Below are 27,931 nucleotides of genomic sequence, written 5' to 3'. Positions count from 1 at the left end.
CTTTGGGGAGACGTCCCCATTCGAGAATGCTTTGTGATTGGGCGGCGTCTTGGACCCTCGCAATCAGCCGTTGCGGATTCTCGAGGTTGGAGCTGGCCAAGGCTCTCTCCCAAAGCTCGTTGGTTTCATAAAGGTTCGCGGTTTATTTGTTCTTCGCAGAACCTGTCGTGACACGGCATACGAGCGTGACGCGTATGCGTGTCGGAAGGAACAGTCGACGAGCCGCGCTCCGGGTGACGAAAGGGAAAGTCCCCCGTTTATTGTGCTGGCCGATAATATACATTCTGGGGACGTCACGTGTCACAAGTAGCTTGGCGATCGCAGTGGTTGTCCAGCTATTTGTCGTGACGTTGCACGCCGCACACAGGCGGGCGATAACAGCACATCCCTCTTTCTCAAGCAAAGGAACATTCGCACATACATGGTAGAATATGTTATACCAGAAAAAAAAAAACAGCAAACCACTCAAAGTCAAGTCGTATGGATTTCTTCACCACATAAGAACATTCGAAAATACAAGACAGAGAACATATTTTGTACTAGAAAAACACTGAACACTAAACACCAAAGCACTACTCATCAAAGCCCAGTCGGATGGGTTTCTTCACCAGTCTACCAAACCGTGTTACAGTGGGAGTGGGGTCACCACTGGCCACAGCGCGAGTTGGAGGCCCCGCTGAATCTGTTGCAGTAGCGCCATCTGGGCTATGAGCCAATTGTGCCGCGCTGGGCTGCTCCGCGGTTTCTGGAAATTCGTAAGTTTCCATGTGCGCCCTTTCTTTTTGGAGACGGTTAAGCATTCTCCTGTTTCTGCGGAGGCAAACGCCGTCGTCTGTTCGCACTACATATGACCGCGGTTTCGGTGCTCGTGCGAGGACTGTGGCCTTGGCTTGCATGTCTGTCACCCAGACCAAGTCACCTGCTTCTAGCTCGGGAAGCCGTCTGGCCCGATGGCGTCGGTTGTAGTAGCGGCATTGCCACCGTCTCACCGTCTGGTCTCTGGCCACGACTTTCGGGCTGCTTTTTCCCGGATTTCGATGACGTGGTAGCATTGGTACTCTTGTCCTCAGTCGCCTACCCATAAGTATTTCCGCAGGACTGACCCCAAGAATGCCGGGCGTCGCCCTGTAAGCCAACAATGCCACGACAAATAAGGGACGTCAAATTCTGGGGACGTCACGTGTCACAAGTAGCTTGGCGATCGCAGTGGTTGTCCAGCTATATGTCGTGACGTTGCACGCCGCACACAGGCGGGCGATAACAGCACAGAACCGTCGTCTACCTTTCCTTTACTTGAACTCTTTTGTACTTTTGAAAGAATCCTGAAGTGTTGTACTTTAGCTGTGATTTTGAATAGAGCGGTAAAAGCTGTTAATAAGTGCTCATCCCGAACAGTTACACTGTACGGGATGAGCACTGCAGTGATGAGCACGGTACGGCATGAGCACTGCTGTAATAGTTCCAATCAATCAATCAATCAATCAATCAATCAATCAATCAATCAATCAATCAATCAATCAATCAATCAATCAATCAGTCAATAAATAGATAGATAAATAAATAAATAAATAAATAAATAAATAAATAAATAAATAAATAAATTTTCTTCTTCAGTATACATACTGGATGGCCATTTCGGGTTAAAAGCTGCTTACCTAACTTGACGTTACCCAAAAGGCCAGACAAGGCATTAGTACGGCAAACAGTGTGTGTACATTTACAATCATTCGCATATAATTCCAGCGAAAGCTGGAATTCTTCACAAGTGGAAATACTGAAGCATAATTTCCATCGTGGTGAATTACCATCATTTGTAATGGTTTTAGCACAATGACTTTCACACAACACAACCATAGCAGTACTAGATATACAACACAACCTAACACCAGCTGGACAACGCAGCATTGCTACTGCCCCCCCATCTCGCCCTTCTTTTACTTCAGTGAAAGGAAGCGGCTAAACAATCCGCGTTGCTTCGAGGATGCGGGTCCCGCCGTGGTGGCTTAGTGGTTCCGGTATTGCGCTGCTAAGCACGAGGTACCGGAATTAAATCCGGGTCGCGGCAGCCGCATTTCGATGGGGGCAAAATGCAAAAATGGCCGTGTCGCGTGCATTGGAGGCTCGTTAAATATCCCTTAGTCGTCAAAATTGATACGGAGTGCCCCGCTACGGCGGCCCATAATCAAATCGTGATCTTGGCACGTAAGGCCCCAGACTTCAATTCAATTCTTGGACACGGCGTTTTGACATCCTCCTTCAAATACAACAACGAAAGAAGACGTAGCATTTCAGAGCGGTGCACGAGGGCTGAGTCTGTACACGATAACTCATGGCAATCGTAATCGGTACAGTTCCACATCAGGATTTAGTAAACACTTTATCATCACTGGCCAAGTCATCTAAAGAAAGTGAGTCAGAGCCCACCTCGCACAGCCAAATGAAGCTTATGCGCCATTAAAACAAACTGAAGTGTTTTCTTTTTGTTTCTTGATGCGACAGCCATTCATGTGATCTTTTATTCGCGACACCTGCCACATCTGCGTCTCTTTCTTAGGTTCCCTGAACGCTCTTCCATTGTTAATCTATATGATAAAACACAAACCTGTTCTCCGTGCAAGTCTTCCGAATGCCTGTAAGGACGATTCAGTCGTCGTATTGTTCACAACACTGACGCCTACTGCTTGTGTCGTGGGCCAAGCGAATGTTGCAGCACACCAATTCGCGCTACCTTTACACGTGTCTCTTACAAACATCATAATGCGTAATCCACAGCGATGACGTCGAGTACGTGTTGATTCTGTCAGGACAAAGTTGGGCTTTTTCTCGACGCACAGGTCTGCCGTCCAATCTCTGTCTGTTAATGCAGCCGTGAATCATCTTTCTTATCAGTTGCTTTTCATATATGTATTCGAACTTCGTAAGATGACGCGATAATGTAATGTTTATTCCTGGGTGCAACGTGAGCCGATAAATGTAGTCTGCTAGATGTAGCCAAGGAAGAAACATCCTTGGGGTCTTCGAATATATCAACTCGCGCTCTACTTTACCTTCTCGCATGGGTCGGTATCTTAGCCCAATAACTATCTCTCCTGTTTATTTTTTTCTTGGGAACCGTGGAGCATATATTCTCACAGATTTATTTTGAAAAGAAATGCACATCGTAGCTATGGGTTTGCTCTACGTGCTTATAGTCAAATGATTGACGACGACGCAACGAGCTATGGAAAGAAGAATGATAGGTGTAACGTTAGGCGATAGGAAAAGAGCAGATTGGGTGAGGGAACAAACGCGAGTTAATGACATCTTAGTTGAAATCAAGAAAAAGAAATGGGCGTGGGCAGGACATGTAATAAGGAGGGAAGATAACCTATGGTCATTAAGGGTTACGGACTGGATTCCAAGGGAAGGGAAACGCAGCAGGGGGCGGCAGAAAGGTAGGTGGGCGGATGAGATTGAGAAGTATGCAGGGACGACATGGCCACAATTAGTACATGGACGGGGTTGTTGGAGAAGTATGGGAGAGGCCTTTGCCCTTCAGTGGGTGTAACCAGTCTGATGATGATGAGTCAAACGATCTGGATGCGTTAAAGTCTAAAAGCAATTGTACCTGTTTAACCCAATGTCTCCAGGACACCGTTACATCTTGTCGCAATGAATCGTCGTTAGATGCTTCTTACCACTGCTCGTTTTCAATTTCTTGCTTTGCCGTCACTGTGCACAAAGTCAAGGTGCCCATTTTACAGTCAATTCTTGCTACGAACTGCAACATTTCCCTCTTCGCATGTGTACCCCTCATTGTCGGTGTCTGCAACATCCTTACATGTAAGTGAGCATCTTTGGTCATCAAGAAAAATGTTTCGTCCGAAATGTGAAACACTGATAGCGATTGCAGAATAGTAGACAATTGTATAAATTAGGATACCGAGCTGTTTAGACCGCTTGAATTTCTCAGATTTGCTGACTAACTAAACCAGCATGGTCCCGTGCACAAACAGACCTGAGTCAATGACCGTGAGGGCTCGCTGTCAGAACGTTGGCGGGCGCCGACAGCAGGGGACGAGCGTGATTTCCTCAAGACGAACGTTTCGCTTGGCCGCTAGCTTGACCATTTCAACCGCATTTCGTCTCCAAAATCTACTTTAAGTGTCCTACAGTAGTAGGCTCGCAGGAACATGGGCTCACAAAGCCAGCAGGCTTTTCGGCAAGCTTTTAGATGCTCGCTTTCCACCCCGGCACCCGCCGCAGCTGAACACTACTTTATGACGCGTGGACAACGTATGCGCTCGCCTGCGTTGGCAGCCACGGCTGGGTTAGAGCAGAAGATGCCCGCTCTCCTCCAGTATCCTGATCTTAGGGCACCAGCGGCTCCATCACGCGACTTCTGATGTAGGACGCGTGGGAAAACAGCGGGTATGACGCCAACATCCTGGGCTCGCTCTGGCATGCTTTTCCTTGCACCTGCAGCACATGACGTGGCCGCAGCATACGGTGCACTGGCCGTCATTCTCTTTGTGCTTGGACTACATTCGATACAGCAAGTCAATGGCAACGACAGCGGCATAAATGTGCTGGAGTGTTCGCATAGCTGGTATTAGAATAGAAGCGAACCGCAGACAAAGGTATGCGCCTTGTTACATATTTAATCCTACAGAATAAAAATGCGAACATTTTATCCTAATCAGTCTGCAGTGTTGCTGGTGGAAAGTCAGAACTAGTGGAACTCCGAGTCGTTTGATAATGTAACATGGGAACTTTGCAATAATTGAAAACCACAAGCACTAAAAGTGAGGCCACTGCCATACAATACGAAAGATGCATAGATTCTTGTCGGCGTCCAGAACATCACCACCCAAATGGCTATTACCATAATATCCTGAATATAACCCACAAGGATATCCCCAATTGTTATCAGTGGTGGCGCCAGATAAACAGGAAATCTGAATCTATGTTTCTGTATTTGACAGTTTGCGCCGTCCGGAACTGTTGCCGATCCAAACTTTTTGATATATGACGCGAAACGAGTAACTTTTGATTTACATCTTCGGCCATATTTGCTGCGTGGTTTACAAAGACTGGCAATCGCCTGCGACATCAACACCAACAGTGACATCAACGTGACTGTGACAGGCGTGTAACGCCACTCGGCAGCGTCGGCAGCGGCGGACCGACGAGGAATCTGAAGGTCTGTTTCTGTGTTTTACAGGCTGGTGGTGTGTCTTAAAGGTATTTTTTTGATGCGTTTGCCACTGCTGCCAAGGCTGCTTATGGATTTACGAGTGTTATTAGTACCTGATAAAATGTCGCGGTGTTGCGTGTGACGATCCACCTTCCCTGGCAATGGCTTGTACTTGAGTTACTGTGAGTCACGGAGTAAGACATTTAGGAGGTGAAACTCCCGTCAGCGCGAGAGAGCGCGGGCAACCAGATAAGGTCACAATTGTTGTATGCGCCGACGGGACCGTATACAGTGGCGGCGCCATGCGGCGCGTCGTAGAAGCCGCAGCGAAAAAAAAAATGCAGAGCCCGGGCAGGCGTCTCCGGCGCGCTCTCAACGGCGGTGATTTCTTTCCAGGCCGCCAGGCGCCGCCAGCACGATAACGGCTCCGCGGGCATGTGACTTTTTCTGGTCGCCGCAAACAGCGGAGTTTCCACCCCTAAATATTTCTTGCTCCGTGCTGTGAGTGAAAATTCAAATTTCAATTTCGTTGCTCTCCGGGTATAATGGAAGAAGCTTGCACTGCAAAGCGCGAAATTTCAAAGAAATCATGCAAATGCGAGTCATGTCGGGTGGTGAGGCAGGAGGCGGATGCTGAAAGTGGGTGGCAAGAGCCCCATAAAGACATAGCAGTTACACTTCTGGTAATTGACACCAAGCTAGATACCCTTCTGGTCCTGCCAACAAAAGTGATGCACCTATAGAATCATCTGTGCAACATTTTTCTGATAAATTCAATGAATTTCAGATGAGGCTGGCAAAATGTTACCACGCACCTCTAACAGAGTTGACCAAATTAAAGGGTCTCATTCGTGATGTGAATCCGCCTTCTGCGATGCATTGTGGCACCATCGTGTGGTGGTCGCGAGAAACAATTTGGCAGGCACCGTTGCGCGCCGTGACAGCCGCCCCACGCGAGACTGGCGATCAAACAAGCAGCGTGTGATGGAAGACCGAAACAACGCGTACGCGCCGTCATATTTTGTCATGGTCAGCTAGCCATCGACGTCTTTTTCAGCGTGACGAACGGCTGGAAGAAGAGCTTCGGCAACGCTTGAGAAGCTCTTCCTTGGTAATAAAACAGTAAGAGTATGCGCAAAAACGCATGACTCGAATAGGGCACGAGGTGCAGTTCTTGGGTCGAATATCTAGTTTCATAACTGCATATCTTGCTTTATGGTGTGCCATGTACTAGGCACACATACATACACAGGTAGTAGGGAGGCCCACAGAATGCCATGTTGCATACGTTATTTACTCAGATAAAGTGTGTGTACCTCTACAAAATGCTAAAAAATGGTCAGAATGACCACAATCGGTGATATCCCTGTTTGGGAAGTGGACCTCACCTCAAAATTTCACTGTTGAAATAAAGTGAATTGAATTGTGGGGCGCCTATCTTCCTCTTAAACACGCCGCCGTACGAACATAGCGGTCAACGGCGTCCTTTTTTTAAACTGGTGCGTCTACACAAACAGCGTCAGTATTTTCACGTAGTGACGGCAAAGAACATAGTAGTAATACGGTGAATGACGTAATTAACTTTTATTAGCTAGCTCAAACTATTCTCAAATTCAAACATATGAAAATGTACATTTGCGTCTTCGTCCAGGTTATTCGTATGAGTCAGTAATGAGAAAAACATAAGGGTAAACTGCATATGCCGATACGTACTTGTCACAAAGTGAAGCCCTAATCCAGGCTTCACACTGCTGTCGACGCCGTTTTATAGGCAGAAATCGGAAAATTCCCATTGCCCTGTTGGGATGGTCACTAGAGGTGCCGCCGTAAACGAGACACGACATTGGCATCGCGCCCGATTTGGATGGCACTAATGTTCGAAAGGCGGCCCGTGCGCGCGGCAGCGAGAATGGCAAGGCTGACAAGTGAGCGAAAGAACTGTATTGGAGCTCCGGCGAGGACGCGAGCTCATCGCGCACCCGGCTAGTCTCACGTCGGCACTGGCAGGTCTAGCCCACCGGCCCGGTCACGGGCACGGCGGACAGCCAGGATTTGCTTGCGTAGGGCGGGGCTACGCAAACGCGAGTCACACTCCTAGCTGAACTTGGGGTTTCTCGACCCGCACTCGCGGATCATGTGTGCTAGAGTTGAGGTCTGACCGCTGGACGGGCAGACCTCGTCGCGATATACATCGTATCAAGTCGTGTAGAACGGCAAGACAGCTGTAAGAGTGTAATAGAATAGGCTGGCGCCTTATTCCACTGAAAAGTGCAGCGACTGCCAATGCAGAACTCCACTCACTCGGAAGAGAGAGTCGAGTCCGGTCAAGCGCTTGCCAAATTGCTTCGGTCCTCAGCCACTAAGGCGCTGCGCATGCGCAGTTGGACGTCACAAAAAGCGGTTTGACCTTAATGAAACTACATCGGGACAATATTGAATACCGTAACCGTAGGGTAAATATTGGGATACGTCGTGTTCTGGAAGGCGAGTACGAACACTTAGTGATGAAGGAAAACAAAATAGTGAGACCAACTGCGCTTCCAGTGCTGAACAAGAGTGACGTCGCCGCAATAAACAGGCTTCCGGCCAAACCAGACAGAACACGGGGCGTTATTATCCGTTGTGCTCGCCAGAAACTTCCCGATTCCTTGCGTGCAAACAAGAATCAACTAAAGGACAATGACACGTGTTTTTCTCGAAAAATATGGCATGACTATCATGCGCTATTTTATAAAAACCTGCGGAATGGGCCCGGACTTAATTTCACGAATATGTCTCACACTCAAACAGTGATTCGCACTCAAAATGTATTGCTGCAAAGAAACGATGGCCTTGCTGTGGTGATAGGTGACGACGGGTATCTGGTCAGTCTTACAGCTTTGAAGTGACAGCAGCATACGTCATATTAATCCATGCGCTGTGTCTACAAAAGCGTGATGGCGACCCTGTAATTCCAATTTGCTCGTGATTCCGCATCACTAGTGAACCAGCGTCCACTTTCCATGTTTCATTTTAATGTGCGCAGTTTAAGCAATAAGTTCGAGGAAGTAAGTTTCTATCTATCAGAACTAAAACACTTTTTTGACCTACTTTGCTTTAGCGAAACATGGTTTATATCAAGGGATGAATGTGCTTCTATTATTAGTTATGGCTTAACCTCTCTTGATTCAACGAACAAAAACGGTGGCGGAATTGCTGTTTTGCGCGATATGGTTTGCCGTATTATAATTCCCGACCTGTCAACGAATGGTATGAATGCATTGGCCTTTAGTGCATGAACATTTTCATTTTGCTTGAGTATCGCCCGCCGTCAGGATGCATGTGCAAGTTCTTGGTATTTACCGCAAAGTTATTTGAACTAAGCATTGCGCTCAAACTCGAAACAGTTTTCATGCGTGATTTAAATATAGATGCGCGCCCAGACAACCCAGAACGCATGCGTTTTCAGAAAATTTTGTAGTCATATGGGTGCTGCAACGTCGTCGACGTGCCTACTCGCATTACGCCTACATCGCAGACAACGGTTGACCTCAATTCCGATTTTATTGATGTTGTTACGTCTTTACAAAATGATGCACAAGCGCCTTGCACGGAACATATATGAAATCGATGTTCTTCTACAGAGTTCGCGGCGGCTACTGATCAGCGCCAGATGCAGAATATACTCTTATCGCTAAAAGAAAGTTCTGCTTCTGGTGCATATGCACGGATGGACGCATAACTTTAATGAAGGTCCTGAGGTACGCGACTCAGCGCGCCGCGGGCCGCTCCCACGTTGGGACAGTCAGGCCATGCCGCATCGTGGGCCCTCTGGACAGCCCATAGTAGCGCCCCGGCATCGGGGCTCTTGATAGCGGAGAGCCACTTGTCCTCATTTATTTGTTCCGTGCGTCGCAACAAGGGGCAATGTCATATGGTCCAGGCTGGCGAAGTCATTGCAGTACCTGCAAGAACTATTGGCATAGGTGTCGGGATAAAGTTTGTGGAATAAAGCCGCGCTAGCATACGAGCGTGTTTGCGATAATCTGAGGCTCAATGCTGAGCACGAGGTCGCGGGATCGAATCTCTGCCACGGCGGCCGCATTTCGATGGGGGCGAAATGAGAAAACACCGGTGTGCTTAGATTTAGGTGCACGTTAAAGAATTAACCTCAGGTGGTCGAAATGTCGGGAGCCCTCCACTACGACGTGCCTCATAATCAGAAAGTGGTTTTGGTGCGTAAAACCCCACAATTTTTTCACCTCCCAGTGATGAAATTTAGATGCTCCGGGACACCGCTTCAGCCGCTGGGAGATTATGCTACACGCGTGTGGTATTTGACTGTTTGAACGAGGCGCGTGGGCGCCATCACTCAAGAAAAGAGGAGGAAGAACGAACTGGGCTTGCGCTGTGAACATAACCGGCCAGCTGCAAACGCTGTTGTAAATATCACCTGTAAATAGTTGCTCGTCGTACTGACTCGTCCTTCGCGTAACAATATCAATAATGGCCCCGCTGATAAGCGCTAAAGGTAAAAAAAAGGTTCAAATAACCCTGTTGCTGCGCATCACGAAACTTAGTTGTTATAGGTGGGAAGTGGCACTGATAGCTTTACAATACTCTCCCTCTCAGTACTGTTTACCAACATTAGAAGTGTGCTGAATAAGCGAGATCAACTGAACTCAGCGGCGTGCGCTTGTGGTGCCCATCTTATCATACTAACGGAAACGTGGCAGAGCTCGAAATTTTCAAATAACGAATTCTCTCACAACGGTCAACATTAGGATGTGTATCGTTGCGATCGAGAGGGCATATCTGGTGGTCGCACATTGATTGCTGTATTGAAAGAACTTCCATCGTTTCAAGTACACGTAGTGTCGCATTTGGAAATAATCTGTGTGGGCGTTTCTCTAAGAAATATAAAGATGATGCTAGGAGCATGGTACCGCCCTCCTAACGCCCCTACAACATTTGTTGATGACTTGCATGACGTCACTGCTGATATTATTCTCGGTATCTTTCCAGCCCGGTCATTCTGTTAGGTTACTTCCATTTTCCAGGTATGGCATGGTCCGGCGCTTTTCCTACAGTAAGCCGAGCTGCAACCGAGTATAATCATTTCTTAGACATGGCCAATTGCTTCCGTTTCACGCAGCTTGTGAGAGAACTGACAAAGACTATGCCTGAATCCTCGGATAAATTGGACCTAATTATTTCTACACACCCAGAATTGATATCTCTTATAACTTACCTCCCTGGTCTCAGTGATCATCCGCTCTTGCGCTTTAACATCAACATATCTTCTCATCGATTCCAGCCTCAATATAAAAATTAATTAGCACTATAAGAGAGCTAATATTGACTTTACCAATAAAAAAACTGAATCACTTCCTGGACATTTAAATCTTCAGAACTTTGATACTCGATATGTTCAAGAAAAGTGGAATATATTTACTGCGAAAACAAAACAACTCATTGACAATTATGTATCTTCAAGAGAAGGGGTATCGAACAATAATGCACCATGGTTTACTAATACGATTAAACGTCTCTGTAAAGAAAGCAGCGGCTGTTTCGTTTGGAAAAGCTCCAGAAAACTGCTGAATGCTGGGAAGTCTACTTTAAAGCCGAAAGAGATTACTAAAATTCTGTTCACGCAACTAAGATATCTTTCTATGACTCTACGACTCTATGACTCAACTTTTCCTAACTTACTGTGTAATAACCTTAAGAAATTCTGGAGGATTGTTAAAGGCAATGAAAGTTACCTGATATCTGTTAATGATGATTGAGGCGAACCCATACCGTCAGCTCATTGCCCTTACATATTTAATAGAGCTATCACTAGTAATCTTTACTCTGATTATCCAGACGAGCTTCGCACTTTTGCTCCCAGAACTCTTGCCCCTATGCGTCTTGTTACGATAGAATATGCTGGTATAGCAAAGGTACTCAACTCTCTGAAATTACCTTTCTCTTGTTGCGCAGATAACATCAACTCAACATTTCTAAAACAAATATATGCTCAGTTGTTTTCCTTACTAAATTTTTTCAACAATCACTTCATCATGGTTTCTTACCGTGGGAATAGAAGACTGGGAAGGTGGTTCCTATTCAAAAGTCTGGTAGCGCCCCCTGTCCTCTTAACTACCGCGCACTTTAAGTAACGAGCATTCCTTGCAAAATTATGGAGCATACTGTCTTCCTACATGTTTAACTTCTTAGACCCAAATAACTTCTTCACGGGTGCTCTATACGATTTCCGCCGATCGTACTCACGTGAAACACAACTAGTACTTTCCACACATTGCTTGCACACCATACAGGACAGAAGTTATCAAGCTGATTGCATATATTGAGACTTCGCCAAAGTGCTCGATAAAGTTTGCCACACGCTTCTTATGGTAAAACTTTCAGCGTTGAAATTAGATCATAAATTACTAACATGGCTAGAATATCTTCCCAACCGACTACAGTATGTCACGATTAACGATCATGATCGTTCAGCATTATATGTTCCATCTGGCCTGCCTCAGGGCTCACTTTTCGGCCCATCGCTTTTCTTAATTTACATTAATAATCTACCAAGTTGCGTTTCTTCTAATCTTCACATTTACGTGGATGGTTGTGTTATATATTGCGAAATTAGTAGTGAACACGAGGAACAGATATGATAATCTGACTTAATTACAATATGGCTTGCTGCGATAAGTGGCTCATGAAATTGAACATTAATAAATGCAAATAATGTATGTTTCTCGCACAAACGAATGCCGCTCAGTTTATAAACTCAAAATTACTACGATTATTTGAAGAAGTTTCATGCTATCGATATCTGCGATTCAACATAACTGCTGATCTTAGGCGGGAAACTCACGTCACCGTAATAAGTAACACAAATCGAATGCTAAGATACTTACGTCGCAATTTTAGTAAGTCTGCAACAGAACTAAAATTGCTTGTTTATAAAACCGTTGTGCACCCAAAATTAGAATATGCCGCTGCTGTTTGAAAACCTGACCGCGATAACTGTATTAATGCACTTGCACTGATTCAGAATAACGCCACACGCTTCATACCAGCCAATTATTTTCGTACATCCAGCATAACAACAGTGAAAGCCAGTTAAGCGTTGTCTCAGTGAACCCTACGCAGAAAAGTTTTCCGCTTATGCTTATTTCAGAAGTCTGTCATTATCATCATCTACACGCTGAACTCATCCCTCCACCTACGTACCTCTCATTGCGGGTTGACCACATTAGTAAATAAAGTAGGCTGTGCATCCTCTCGCACAAACACATTTCTACACTCTTTCTGTTAGTGAAACTCACACGGTGCAGTAGTAAGGCTATTTCAATTGAACGCAAGTCTTTAATTTATATAGATATGTGCACAGCCATGGTCCAAGAATTTTCATTTCTCAATATGGTCTAGATTCCAGCCTGTTTAATGCTGTCCAGTGAGGTTAGCGCTCGACTTCATGCCGGGCATAAGACACAGAATGTGTTCAATAGTTTCCATTTTTTGTCACAGAGGACAACGCAAAATTTATTGCAATATCTCAGCACGTCGGCAGGTCTCCTTGAGCGCTTCTAGGCTTGGTGCTTATATTCAAATGTTCGTGAAACTGGGCTCTTCTCACCTCTCCTTCTCTTTTCTTACTTCCTTATTAGCTTCCTTCAGTGATGAGCTGTAAAGTGTCTTGTTAACCTTCGGACATTTCCTCTCCTCGCACTCTCTCTCTCCTTAGTGTACAAGACTCCACTCTCAGAATTCAATTCATGAAAATAAATTATTTACAGAATGCTTCAAATATATATAAAGAACAGTAAGTCCAACGTAATTATTTAGCGGTACTTGTGAAACTTTTTCATTGCAGTGCTTGTACACCGCAGTTTGGTATTTATGCAATGCATCCCTTTTAAAGTGGGTCGAGTGAAAAAGCGAACTTCAGTCTGGTATCTGCGGAAAATAATTGGGAAGAATATTTCACCCCATCCTTCCCCCACTTACTCCAATGAAAAAGTAAATAGAAGTGGCAGTATATGTCAAGCCGGATGTCAAATTCCAATATGAAATGAATGGATAGTGTAATAGCTACTATTTTCTGGGAGCTTACGACACAGAATATCTGTTTCGGCCAATTCACCACTATAAGAGCAACACTACAAGCTTTTTACGGTAGCATGGGTTCCTGTACATTTAATATATTTAACGGCAGAAAGTTCTGAGTCGTAATCGATCTATCTGTTCCCCACTGAGCAAAGAACGAATAAAGCGTATGGGTCATTTGAACATCAGCAGGACGTGTTCAAGCATTTATTTTTAGAACAGAAGCAATCCACGCGTTCCTTTCTATTCGTATTCTTCAAATGAATGCAAAGAATAAGAGAAACTTGATCGCTGTTTTTCAAGCACAATGTGTTGTGAATATTGAAGTGCGGTTGACATTAGTGATTTGTCACAGCTGAAAAAAATTACGCCTACTCAATTATTTCTGCTTCGTGACAGAGAGCTTATTCAATGTGATCATAAATGAATATAAGTTTTCGTGATTTTATAACAACAAAGAAATGCGAGAGTATCGGGAACTCCGTGTGGGAAGTACTTCCAACACATTTTCGTTTCTATCGTGAGCTGTCGCACTGACGTGCTCAAGTTTCAACGCATTAACGTAACAACTATCGTGATTAAAGCTTATCTCTCTTATGTGCGCTTATTATGGTTTGTCAATACAGTAACCATATCGCTCTTACATTAGATGCTTGCCTTGGCGAAGATGTCTCCTTTGTCGATTACTCCAGAAACTTTACAGCCTCCGAAGGGTTGAACGTCTCGTCTGCGCTGGGAGACATGGTCGTCTACAGCAAGTATTGCAACGAGCTTGCAGCACGCGCCCACCCGTTTTGCAGGAGAGGATGATGTCCCTCTCTCGCACCGATTCTACCCGCTTTCCCAAGGCCGTCGCTCATTTCCTCTTGAGACCTGTGGCGGTGAGCGACCGCGCCGCATAACCTCGCTTTCCACGAGTTGACGCGACGAAAAACAACATCCGTCGCAGAAAACGTTCTGCGGGGACGCTGTTCGTCAGTACTTGTAGTTTGGAAAGCTGCCTGTAAAGTGTGACTTGTGTTTCGTCGGTCATCGGTGAGTCCTTCGGAACACGCCTACCAGGCATTCCTTGTTATTCATTTACAATAATTTTTTTCCAGCGTGCTATGGTAATTATGTGTTGCAAGCCCGCAGTGAATATTAGAATTGCCGCGCGATCTGGTAGTATTTCTTTATCGGCGCGATATGCTTCTTTTGACTGTTTTAGTTTTCCTTACGAGTGCAATAATAGTGTATCACGCAAAAAAAAAGGGGGGGGGGTGCCTAGCCCGGCAGAAAATTTGGAGAGCTCAATAAACTGTGCTGCAGGTTTCTCCACAGAACATTTAGAATGACCGAAGCCCCAGATGCCCACTGAATCTCTTCCACGAGAGGCTCCGGCGGCACTCCGCTCGCACTTTATCGGTTGACGTAACAGCTTTATGTAGAGCAATCCCATTGAGTAGTGCTGACGCGATTCATTACGTCACGAAGCGCACTGCCATTTATCTGGTTTTGCTTCGAATCTCTGCAAAAATTTCTTGAAGCATTCTCGTTTTCCACCTGTTCAGGTCGGCAACAGACCTCGTCCACCACTGCTGATACCCCGAATGTTTCTTTCTACTGCCTCAATGTCGTTTGCATCGGCTGCTTATGTTCTGCAGGCTTTAAGTTACCATAATGATGGCGCACGATTACACCTAAGAACGACAGAAAGCTGAGCTAGTTGGTAAGGATTCATTATGCAAAAAGGTGAGGCGTGCAGACAGGACACAAAAGAAGCGAAATGAACACGGCGTTCGTGTTGTCCACTTCTCTTGTGTCCTGTCTGCACGCCACACATTTTTGCATAATCATTACACCTACTATAAAGGTCAGAGATTTCTCCGGGCTGACGGAATTGAAGTGATGCTTTGATTTCGTTCAAGAAAATCATAGCGAATATCTTGTTTTATACCGAAGTCGGACTCAAGAGCCTAAAATTCGCAAGTTCCCTTAATATCGCGCACATGGAAATCAATATTATTCTCTCGAATCGTAATATATCATTCACTGCCAATAAATGCGCCAAGAATTTTATTCCAGCAGAGTGCACACTCCACAAAAGAAGGTCAATGTGGAAGGAGGGAGGGTTGAGGGCATTCGAGGGAGTCCTCGTAGGATAAACATCGATGCATGGTACGTTCAGAGGCGTTGCGTTTTCTCTTCAAAAAAATCGCCCGCGGCAAGCCCGCACGGAAGTTATTCATTGGCTTTATTTTCCTAAAATGAGAAAGATAATATCAATGGCGATGTAGCAGTAAACAGAAGAGAAATGCGTGTGCATTATGTTGCGTCTCTTTGAGGCTGGCAATGACCTTGCCGATGTTTTCTTCGTTGTTTTCGACCACCGCCTGATTATTGCTGTGCCCTCTGTTGTGGTTGCGTTATATGTTTCGGGACGCTCATTGCCATGTGCGCCTTTCTTTTTTGGCGTCAGTGCTGTTTTCGTGTGTACGACAAATAAGAATTATGTGCTGACATACCACAATGTTGCAAATAATTTCCATGCAATGCACGTTTGTCATCCAATTCCGGTACAAAATTGGTTGCTTGTCTTTCGAAAATCGTTCACTGACGCCATCGCTCTCAAAGCTGTCTTGGGACACGCAACATTGCAGCAATTGCTCACCACTGTTCTTTGATGGTATTCGTTATACCAGGCCCCAGTTAAAAGCTTTGTACAGAGAAAAACATGGAGGTGCATTAGCCCGTGTGTTTTCTCAAAGAAAAGCCTTGCGGTAGGTCTCAAGCTGATGATTGCCGACACGCGCTGTGTATACAAATAATAGATATAGAGTATGGCGAAATCATTGTTGTGGAGCGAACTCTAATACCTAAAGCATTTTTCGAACATTATCAAACACTATTTAGGGGCCGTAAGGCTTTTGATATAGAGGCGTCTCACAGCCAGTTTGCATCATTGCTGCCCAAGTTAGACCAGGATGCTTATGCTCATACCTATGAAAACAGTGATTTCAATGAAGAAGCTGCATGCAATGATTCGTTAGTGAAAGACAAGACGCCTTGCCCGGATGCCCTTGCTATCGCATGTTATCAATGTTTTGTTTCCCTCCTACCACATTACTTCAGGCGTACAGTGAGACCTTGGAAGCAGGATACCAACTGCCACAATGCACGAAGGGCAACACAGTCCCATAGCCAAAAGCAAGGATGCGTCTTAATTGCAGAAAGCGGATGAATATCGGCCCACCTACTTATGCATTGTAGATTATAAGTTTTTTTTTTTCCAAATGTATTATCTACCCATTTGCAAGTCGGGATAAAATCTCTTGTAAGTGATCATAAAACACGTCGCATCAGTGTCCTGTCTATTCAGACCAAGATTCATGTTCTGAGATTGACGCAAGAGTGCCTAGCTGAGGGTATTGCCCAGGTGGCAATGATAGTGTTCTATTTGGCTAAGGTGTTCGACAGGGTGAATCACTCGTTTATATTTAGTGTACTAGAAGAGGTGCAGAATACGTTTTGCTAATGGCGCAAGAAGCTGATAGTCAATAATTATCTCTCCTATCTGATTACGCTTTTATCGTCACTATCACAAGGACGCCTATGTCTCCGTTTATATTTTGCTTGTGCTCCTAGCCACTTGCTATGCGCATTCTGAAAGGACAAAATTTGTAAGGGTTTAAATAGTATATCTTGCAAGGGACTTGCCTATGTAGACAACGTGGCCTTCTTTTTTACTGATAAACAGAGCGTAGACACTGCTCTTGCAATTGCAGAAGAGCTTTGTGGGCCTTATGATACTGGTGTAAACTTTAAAAAAAGTTCAGGTGTTTGAATTGCGCTATGGTTTTCAATGACACCACACAAAGCAGGCATTCAATGTTCGTAAAAAAAAACTGCAGCTAATCATGATGCTGGAGATATCATTAGCGAAGTGGGCCGGCCTATGCCAAGGAACACTTAACGAACATAAACTTCGTGCATATTTCCCCATAACGCACATGGTTACCAACCTAATTACCTACGATTACCTACCTACCTAATTACCTACCTAATTACCTACGACCTAGCAGCTGCTGCAGAGTTTGTATTTCCAGTCGACTTACTCAACGCAGAGGGCGCGGGGGATCCTTATGTTGAGACAATAAAGCTCGACATGCTTTTTGGTTTCATTTTTTTGAGTAATAGACGCGGACATATGTGTCAACGGCAGACACCTGCCCATTTTATTGCGATAGGAAGCATATGGACACTCCAAGCGCATTTCCTCCGTCGCCGTCGGCGAAGCCGTCACGTTCAATATAAAGATCAAGGGGGATAAAACTGTCGCCGCACGTCGTATGCTGTTGTGCGAGTGAAGGCACGCGAGGGAAGCCGCTGATCGCGACTCAATCTGGCACGCTCGAAGGAAAAAGCGGAGAGTAGACGCGCCATCTTCCGTCGCGCGAAAGGCTGTGGGGGGATGTGAGAAAGGGAGGGGGGGCGGCGGCTGCGGCGTTGTGCTCCAGTAGCAACTAGTGTTCCTGTGTAAACTCCGCAAGGAGCTAAGCTGCACATAGCTGCGGCATTATGTTCCAGTTATGTAGTGAAGCCACTCCTCGCGCACGCAGGAGGCAAATGTCGCGCTCAGTTCCATTTGCTTTTTTGTCTGCTGATCGCGAGCTACATGCGGAAATTGTTCGCAAGTGCTGAGCAAGGTGACACTTTTTAATGCAGGCTACGCTCGAACCATTGGACTAGCCGGAGCGGGGTAGGGTTCTGACCCCCCGAAACAAAATCGTCGCGACGCCCGTGGCTCGAACAGCTGAAAAGTTCGCCTGCAAACACGCAGTACTTTGCAACAAAAAGCGGTGCAATGTTTTTCAGCATGCACATGAAGTTTTCTCGCTGAGGCAGGAAGACAAGAAATGTTCAAAGGGCATTTGAAAAAAAAACTTCGCACACGTAAAGCAGACTATTAGGTGATCACATTTTGGCGGCCGAAATGAACCGATTAATTATCGTCGCCAAGCTAACTAACGTGCCTGCGGTTATGTGGGTGACCGTTAGCAGAGTGTCCTTTATTCCCAGCCATCGTTGACACGCATGCGTGATTTCGGTATATGCGGTGCAGACATGCAGATTTAAACGCATTACAATTGCTTACATACGCATACTTTATGCAAAGCTTATTTTTTACGGTTAATTCATACCGAAGACCTAACTGATCCTTGGTAGCGGCGAATCTGGAAGTGAAAAAAGATCCAAGATGCAGGAGCTCCTATAACAAATTTATTTCGTATATCGTGCTCGGAGTCTGTGTTGCTCAGCTCAAATCTGCGCTATCAACTCTGGGTCGCCCAGCAAGCCATGGAAGCCGCCAAGGGCCAACAATACTTGGCCAAAATCTAGACGGGGTACATGCCCATCTCACGAGATCGCAGGGCACTCAATAAAGTGGTTTGAATCGAAGGGAATGGCTGACGAATGGATGCTGGCAGCAGGGCAAGATTGCTCGTTCATGGAGTCTTGGAGCCTTGGGGCAGAATTAAAAACGACTGGAAAGGCAACAAGCTATTAAGAGTAACAACAGTATATTTTTATTGCACTAATCACATCCAGATGGCAAACTTGCAAAGTAGTTATTCACACAATGCAGACTGTAATATCAGAACACATTTTTCTTGATCTCTTCATACCACTCAGGTCAATTTACTATCATGCAACGCTTATTAAGCATGCAGGCAGAGTTCTACGTTCCTCATGTTGATCATGGCTGATATAAGAAGCAAGATATCCGGGCGGTAAATCTTGAAGCTATCGCAGCGGTCTCATAAGTGGGAGCGCGCGAGGTTTTCGCTGACTACAAAAAACGAACACTAGCACATCAATCAACGTTACATGAAAATTAGAACGCCAACAAAAAAAAAACAGTGGAGAGAAATACCTGCGTGCAATGGGCAAATTATATCTTCAAGTATTTACATCTGCTCTGGGAGTGTGGGTTGCTCGGCCTTGGGATTTCCGGGAATAGGGTTTTAGGAATGATCAGATCTCCAGATCATATCCCTGAAGTCCTGGCTATCCAGTACGCCCGTGATAGGTCAAGGAGGCTTGACCTCTCGGTCCCAACATGGGACTAGCCAGCCAGGTGGCAACAACTTGTACAGGACCAGAATAAAGTTTTTGCCTCCTCCTCCTCCTCTGTTTTGAACGCACTCTTTTTGACCCGCATAGTCAGAACGATCGTACAAGTAACACAGTGAATTTGGGTAGTTGGCAAGTTAACATTCTTGGCGTATATGTGCAGTGCAACACACATATCCGCGTCTGCACACACTTTGTCCCGCGTCTGTGTAGCGCTGCACATATACACAAACAATTTTACAACTGAGCAATCTTTCATGCCAAGCGTAGGAATCTCTGCGTTAACATGGGTGTTACTCGAGATAAATGTTGTTGTAGCTGAAGAAGTATTCCAACAAGGTGAACGCATCTCGAAAATTCTGGTCCTTTTCGGAGCCGGCCGGTCTAGGCAGCTACGAAGTACCCATACTAGCCGCCGTCGCACATCTGTCCGTCCGCACGGCAACGCGTAAAAAACCTTTGCTCCATTCTGTGCGGTTCGTGCAGTTTGGGGTGCGCGGCCATACTGGAATACAAGTGTATAAATGACGAGTTTCGTATCACTTCACAAAGCTCCTTGACCAAATATCGTCGAATACCCTACCTGCCACCCGAAGCTGATGAATGCAACGCACGCTTGACGGTTAGCTCTTTGCAATGTCGGTTAGACTGACTGAAACGACAAGTAGGCCTCACGCCCGTAATCTTGGCTTCACAGGCGGCTCCGTTGAACACTTGAAGTCAATTTGCACCCCGTGATAGCGTTCGGCGAATAGCGGTGCAAACGGCGCCGGAAACGTTATGCGCAACTCTTCGCCCTGCGTGAGCATATAGAACAGCATTAGTAGCAACTGCGCATTTCGCTACCGGACGCAAGGGGAACTGAAAGTCGCGGCTCAGTCTTGCGAGCCATTATGGAGGAAAGCGGAGAGGCAGCGCGTGAAGGAGGGGGGCGGCTTCGACTCCGCCAGTGAGTGAAATTTTGCAGAGGACGCGTGCGGCCACGCGCACCGTGTCTTGAAACGGTGCTGCAGATGGCTCATACCTTTATGCGCGTTGTGTTCTCGCCGCTCTTGCGTTGACCCGATAGATCGCACGAAGGTCAGTTCGCTCGCTGCTCAAGTAGAACTCTTGCTTGGGCTAGTTGGTTCATGCTTGAAGTAGTTTATAAAGGCAAGGCGCAGAAGACCAGGACTTAGGAAGAAGAACACAAACGACAAGACCGGCGCCACTCGAGACTGGCAAGCTGAGACGGTGATCAGGTTGACGCACAGAATGGCAGGATCAGTGCGAAAGCTTTGATGAAAGAAAGGGCCCAATGTAGAAGAAATATGCTTACTACTACTTACTACTTGCCTTTACTACTTCAAGCATGAACCAACTAGCCCAAGCAAGAGTTTTACTTGAGCATATTTTTTCTACATTTTTCTACATTTTTTCTACATTTTCTACATCTCTTAACGTGACCATTTGGTCCCGCGCGTGACCATGATGCAGAACAGAGGGCTCGTGAGGATAGGAAGACTCAGGAGAAGGGCGATGCGCCCCGTGCGAGAGAGCTCGGGCGGCATCGTGGGTGGCTCCGTTTCCAGCCGCACCCGATTGACCAGGGGCCCAGATGATATGGACGCAGCGCTGTTCTGATGGAGTAGTGCCAGATAGTATCTTCTGAGCTTGGGGCGCTATCAGTCCTCTTGTGTAGTTGCGAATGGCCGTTTTTGAATCGCTGATGATGCAGTGTGCATTGGTAGCAGCGTAGGCCAAAACGATGGCCGTTTATTCTCCTTCTTCGGGTTGCGTGGTGAGCATTGATGCGGACGCGGCGAGGCGGCACTGCGAGCCCGCGACTGCGATGACCGACATGGCGTTTTGGTTGGAGTATTCCGCTGTTACCACGTAGGCTAATTCAGCGGCTTGGTCGTAGCGCTTTTGTAGTCATTTAGCTTTTTCTGCACGTCGCGATGGATTGTGTTCGAGGTGCATATTGCGAGTTATGGGCGGGATAACTAGCTGAGCAATACCGTCTGGAGGGACGTGTACTCTTGGTCCGTATTGGGTGGTGTACTTTATGTCTAGGGTGCCTAGAATGGGCCGCCCGTGGTGGAATTGGCGAGTGGTTCGTTTCAGCTAATACGCAGAGCTTCAGTAAGCTCGTCTATGGGGTTGTGAACGCGAGGGCGTGCAGTTTCTCGTTAGAGGTCGATATGGGAAGATGTAGGGCTTGTTTAGAGGCCCTCCTGATCACGCTATTGTGTTTGAGCTTGTCAGTTGCCTTGCGGCTAAGGTACGGGGCGGCATAGGTGATCGTGTTCAAATCGTAGGTGGTTACCAGGCGTATAAGGTTGTTTTCTTTCATGCCGTGATGTCGATTTGCGATCGTGCAATGATGCGCGTGGCTTGGTGCACATTAGTATCTAGTTACTTCATTATCAGCGTGTTTCTGCCGTTTTGTTGTATGCATACGCCAAGAATACGGATGCTAGGTACAGCAGCTCTGCGTTGCTGATGCACGTCGAGTTCTTTCTCGGGGGAGGAGGGTGAGGGTCTGGACGTCGGCCTTCCCATTTAGGCTTGTATAGAAAGAGCTCCGGTTCCTGTGCGGAGCACTTCAGGCCGCGCGGTTCTATGTATGCAACAACCTCGTTGATGGCTTGCTGCAGCGTATCTTGGGTGTCCCCGTCGCTGCCCCCGCTGACGCACATTGTGATATGACCAGCGTAGCGGCTATCTTGGAGGTTGCGGATGCTAGCTAATGCAGGCGGTAGTCCGACCATGGCCATCTTAAACATAAAAGGGCATAGAGCTGATCCGTGCGGCGTGCATTTGCTGAAAAAGTGAATAATTGGCGACTGCAACCCTCCGATGGTGATGGTGGCCGTGGGACCTGTAAGGAAGTTCTTGACGTAGTTATATGTGCGATGTCCAACCTGGAGTTGTGCCAGTTGGTTCAGTATGGCGTCATGCGTGGCGCTATCGAAGGCCTTGGTTAGGTCTAGCCCCAAGATGGCTCTGGTGTCCAGCCTGGAGCTTTTATCTCCATCGATAATTTGGTGCTTGAGCTGAATCATGATATCTTGAGCAGAAAGTTTAGGGCGAAAGCCAACCATGGTATTGAGGAAGAGGTCTCTCTGTAGTTCATATGTCCATGCAAGCGTGTGAGTATGACGGGTTCGAGGACCTTTCCGACACTTGAAGTAAGTGAGATAGGGCGGAGGTTTTTTGAGGAGGAGGCGCTTTCCTGCATCGAGTGTCCGCACTCGTCGAGTGTTGTGTGTTCATGGTTCCTTGTGGGCGCTGACACCATGCTTGTTAATTCAGTTACGAAGCGGATGTTTCGAAGTTTATACGGACGACAAACTCCCGTCCTTACTTCGTATATCTGTGTACGAATTTGCTATCGCAATCGATGCATCCTTCTGCTGACGAAACTACTTTTTGCACATGTGATTCACCACTGAATAATCGCCGTACAAACTAATGTCGATTAAAGCTGCTAAGATGCTTGGATATGGACGTTAGGATGGCCTCAGTTTATCATACTCACTTCCGCGGGTAACATGTTTCAGTGTCATAGAGACGCGGTCGAAACATTACTGACCTGAGAGCCGTCCCCACGACAGAGCGACCGCGTGGGACGCGAACAAACGCAACTTCTCACCGTACTGGCTCTCCAACATAGCAGCTACAATGGCGTCAGTGCAAGAGTCACTACTGAATGATGCGTGGGATCATTGAATGTTTGATTGAAAATTCTCCTTCCCTCCCCACTAAAGGCCAGCCCAGAGCAATGGTGTCGGCAGGAACTGTGCTCATTCCCCTGCTGCTCACTGGCGTGTTGAGTGCCGTGGCTGAAGAAATAAACATCGACAGAGAGACAACAGAGGGCACAGTGCGTGGCAAATTGGTACACTCCCTGGGGAAACCTGTGGAGGAGTACCGCGGCATTCCGTTTGCCGAACCACCCGTTGGAAACCTCCGGTTCCGGCCTCCTCAGCCTAAGAGTGCCTGGGAAGGCACTCTCGACGTGACTTCAAGGTCTACGGCCTGCCCTCAGGTGCGGAGTCATGCGCTCGTATCAAGAGTTAAACTAGAATACAACAAACCGACAGAATGCGAATTATTCAGGTTATCTAAAACACTCATGTTGAATAACTAATGCATACCAAAATGGACATTGAATATATGAAACTCGAGGGATTCGCTACCCCGAGTTCCATCAAGGCCTTGAGTGTAAACAGGCGCCTTTCTGCGATGGAGGTGCTGCGCTCGTGTGGTGCTGATATGGAGGAAAGTGTGCAGGAGCAGATCCGCACAATCTTGTGCAACGAGAACAGCATTGCTAATGACAATGAGAGGCAGAGTCACAGACAAAAATAGCTGCAAACTAGGCGTAGTTTCGTATTTAATTAATTAATTATTTCCTCTCTTTGTTCTTCCAGAAAAGATACGCATATGTAACGAATGTATTTGAACAAAAAAACTAACTTTGTTGTAGGAGAGTTTGGATGTATGGAATTAACTCATATATCTAATTATTTTTCACGCGTAAGCCTATTGATTATAACTGGCGTGAACCTACATAGAAATCGCATTGTCAGTGTGCCAGTGTTACAGCCAGCCAAGCCGTTACTTCTGGCATTCCAGTAGTCTTCTTTCGAAACCAAAGTCTCTATGTGGTTTACAAGCACGCTGCAGTGGCTCTTTACATTTGGCGATGTCTTGCTCATTACGAGGCCATCTATTGTGTTCCTGTTTTGTGGCAACTATATAATGTATGTCGAAATATAAAGTACCTACTTACTAAGAACATTGTGCACGTTAATATGCTCCAACATATCAGAATTCCGTGTGTCCCGAAACTTCGCAGCAGCTCGTAAAGCCAACGCAGATGTCATTATATTGTTTCTGCGGTTTTTGCAAATTTATTCAGGTGATATTTTCGTTGAGTGCCGTTCGCTGCAGCGACAGCACTGCATAAATTAGAGAGATAAAAATGCCTAGGGAAATTTTAGTTGGGGTCATTTTGTGAGCATTATGGCTGTAAAAAACAAGGGCAGTCACAGCTATGTAGACTAGTCACGTGACGAAAAACGTGGTACAAATATTATTGTTGTCACTGTACCCTGGAGTAACAGACAGGTCGTGATGGAAGCCGGTATAGCGTAGTGACATTGAAGGGTCAAAATCATGCTGGCACACTCCAAACAAACCTGCACAACCTACATGCGAAACCTACATATTTTCTACATACCTATTTCAATTTTCTACATGTCTTAGCGAGTATAAATGAGATCCTGCTTCCTTCAAGTGACGTGTACCCTTCTCAAGTGGTAGCATACATCAGAGCACAGATTCTATAATGTCCTTTCCTAACGCAGGTCCCGGTGCCTGGGTTCAACCTGGGTGGCATTACTATCACAGAGGATTGCCTGCATCTGAACGTCTGGGTCCCCGAAAGTTCCTCAAAAACTTCCTCTAGCCGACCTGTCCTAGTCTGGATCCATGGAGGAGGCTTCACTTTCGGCAGCGCTAATGAAGCGAATTACACTGGAGCAGTGCTCGCAGCGCTTACTGACATGCTTGTTGTCTCAATGAACTATAGACTTGGCATACTAGGCTTTATGAATGCGAACTCTCCCGAAGCACCTGGTAACGTTGGTGCCATGGATCAGAACATGGCCTTAAAATGGGTGCAGCGCAATATCAAATCTTTCGGAGGAGATTCAAAGCAAGTCACCTTGTTTGGTGAGAGTGCAGGCTCTGTCAGCGCGCATGCCCACATCTTGTCACCGATGAGCCATGGTCTTTTCAGGAGAGCCGTGTTGCTGAGTGGCACAATGTACAGCTTTGACATTTGGGACAGTGTGGAAGAGAGCATGGCAAAAGGTGACGCAGTTGCAAAAGTTGTCGGCTGCTCCAGGGAAGGGACCATCAGTATCTCGACCAATCCTGAAGAGGTCGTGAACTGCATGCGAAACAAGTCAGCGGATGAACTCTTGAAGGTTTCTCTTGCGGATATGGCGCCAAGGCTCGCTCCATTCGGTCTCACCTACCATAACGAGTTCCTTCCCCGGCATCCTCGGGTGGCCATAAACCGCGGATTCTTCTCATCGGTCGATGTAGTAGCCGGCGTAACCTCCGACGAAGCTGCTCTGTTTCTTCTCTTTCCGCTGAAATCACAGCTTTTGCTCGCAGATCTTAACGGTACTGAAACAGAGGGACTCACTGATTCTCTTCGTGCCGCACTATTAGGTTTTCTTAAAGCAGACCTACCAGACGTGCTAAAGCAGTACACGGATGAGGTCCCACAGGGCGACAACAACGCACTCAGGAGGCAGTACGTTGACTACGTATCTGACAGACTGTTCAACTGCCCGCTGCAATTCTTTGCAGAGAAGCACAGCGAAAGGAACAATAAGGTTTTCGCCTATGTGTTCGCCCATAAGTCGTCCAAGTATCCGCTCCCAGAATGGATGGGAGTGCCGCACGCCTCGGATATACGGTTTGTGTTCGGAGAACCGTACGCCGAAGACTCTGATTCTCTGGATGGCCGCATGAGTGAGGCGTTCATTCGGATGCTGGCAAGTTTCAGCGAGAACGGGTACGCAAATTCTTTTTCTTTATATTTCGCTACTGAAGTACTCAGAACCAAATTATGAATCTTGTTCCACAATTTTTGATTTTCTGGTTGCTAATTTCCCTGTACGTCTTAGTCGTGAACTGGAATAACTAAAAGCATGATGTTGTCCCGAAGCTTAGCAGCTCGACAACCCGGCAACTCTACTTTCAGCCCTTCCAGCCATATGTACAAGAAATTTAGGCTTGCTTTCAGTATGCACGATTGAATGGGAATGTGGCTTTTTGCAATTCTTTGCACCCACAAAAATAGGGTTATAGTCATCTACTGTGTGAAACATGACTTCTTTTGGTCTTCTATAAATTGACACCAGTCCAGGTTTGCCGTATGAGCATTTCGTTTAACATTAAAAAGCCAAGCCGAAGTACATAAAAATTCTTCCTTACGGAGCTGCAATACACGCTTAATTAAATTAAGCCCAAAGTACTGACATTTACTTGTACATGGCTCACTCTGCTTTTGAACGCACTTATTGCTCTCAGGTTTCTTCCTTAATAAAAACGGTCTGAGCTACTCCAATGCGTAACACTATTTCAACTTGCGTTCTGGTTAATTGTCGATTAGCTACGCGTAGGCGGTAGACGCTACTACACTAGAAATACTAATTGCGTGAAGCTTCCTTTAAAGCTACTTCCCCAAAACAGCCAGCTATGTGTGAGAATCTGAAGAATAAATGCGCTACATGGTCGTTAACTGACTGCTCGTGGCTATGGTATTGGGCTGCTGAGCACGAGGTCGCGGGATCGAATCCCGGCCACGGCGGCCGCATTTCGATGGGGGCGAAATGCGAAAACACCCGTGTGCTTAGATTTAGGTGCACGTTAAAGAACCCCAGGTGGTCAAAATTTCCGGAGTCCTCCACTACGGCGTGTCTAATAATCAGAATGTGGTTTTGGCACGTAAAACCCCAAATATTATTAACTGACTGCCCATTTTCATTGCTGCGCTGGAACACATCAGCGTATTTCCGAAGAATGTGCAAAGGCACATCCATATCATTGTTATCAATGCGAAAACACTTATCTTGTTTTCTAAATTATGTGTTCCAAAAAAGGATCGTAGAACAACACAGAAATTTTTCTGCAATGCTGTATGGTCAATGTCGCCAGCATCCAGAGAAGCAGACGGAAGTGAATACGTGTAGGTTACTAAGGAACACGTTAAGATCAATCATTGTTACTATCTGAATTCCTATAACTGGTAAAATCAACCACTACAAGCCCATTGTGGAGTTCCGTTTCTTCGAGCTCGCGTTTTTATCCACAAGGTTTTTTTAAAACACCTTCTTGAGGATTTACTATACGCGTCGGGCACTTGTATCGCCACCAGTGGCGCAGCTCTGCAATAATCGCTGCCCGTACCACATCGTTCTCCAGAGCGGAAGGCGGCGGCAAGGTGGATACGCCTAAAGAGTCCGTGTATATGTTATCACCATGAAATCGAGAAAAGTTGTTGGGCCACGATTGTTGTGGCTATATTTCTTACTGCTATGCAGTATCACCACTGTACGGTGCAGTTCATTATGATATTCGATGCGTACAGCCTATCGCAAAACTGTAAAGCCTAGTGGCCGTTGCAAGCAAATGCCGGCCGCTGCTTATTTTTGCTCGTAATATTGCGCATACCCTGCTTCTCGATATGACTATCTTTTGAAGCGTTTGATTACAGACATTCCACCAGCCAAATCACCTTTATTTCTCCCACGAACGTTCACGAAAGTAACATGTTGCATTTTCTGTTTTCATACAGCACGCCTGAACTACCCAAGGCTCAGAAATGGCCACAGTACACATTTTCTACACCAACAGTGATTCGAATTGGTCAAGGACACTTCAATGAGACGCAGGGATTCCGTGCTACCCAGTGCGAACGCTGGAGGTCACTGTACTTAAGTACATCTACATCTTGCTGAAATAAATGTTATTTCACCTCTA

At 46.2% G+C, this 27,931-nt stretch overlaps 1 protein-coding gene across 3 annotated transcripts; it reads left to right on the top strand.

Moving 5' to 3' along the window:
- The first annotated feature begins 579 nt into the window (after positions 1–579).
- On the top strand, positions 580–27,931 carry LOC135921430 (cholinesterase-like). 3 transcript variants are annotated; one of them, XM_070527050.1, is made up of 4 exons: positions 580–755; positions 23,134–23,414; positions 24,739–25,961; positions 27,747–27,931. In XM_070527050.1, the coding sequence occupies exons 2-4, from the start codon at positions 23,148–23,150 to the stop codon at positions 27,907–27,909; spliced, it is 1,653 nt and encodes a 550-aa protein (XP_070383151.1). In that variant the 5' UTR covers positions 580–755; positions 23,134–23,147; the 3' UTR covers positions 27,910–27,931. The 3 variants fall into 3 exon arrangements, with proteins under 3 accessions (XP_070383151.1, XP_070383152.1, XP_065311859.2); XM_070527051.1 differs by lacking the exon at positions 580–755 and adding an exon at positions 5,142–5,182; XM_065455787.2 differs by lacking the exon at positions 580–755 and adding an exon at positions 14,164–14,302.

Source organism: Dermacentor albipictus, chromosome 10, assembly GCF_038994185.2.
Source record: "Dermacentor albipictus isolate Rhodes 1998 colony chromosome 10, USDA_Dalb.pri_finalv2, whole genome shotgun sequence".
NCBI lineage: Eukaryota > Metazoa > Arthropoda > Arachnida > Ixodida > Ixodidae > Dermacentor > Dermacentor albipictus.
Note: the sequence above shows the minus strand (reverse complement) of the source record. Positions and strands in the feature narration are given on the sequence as shown.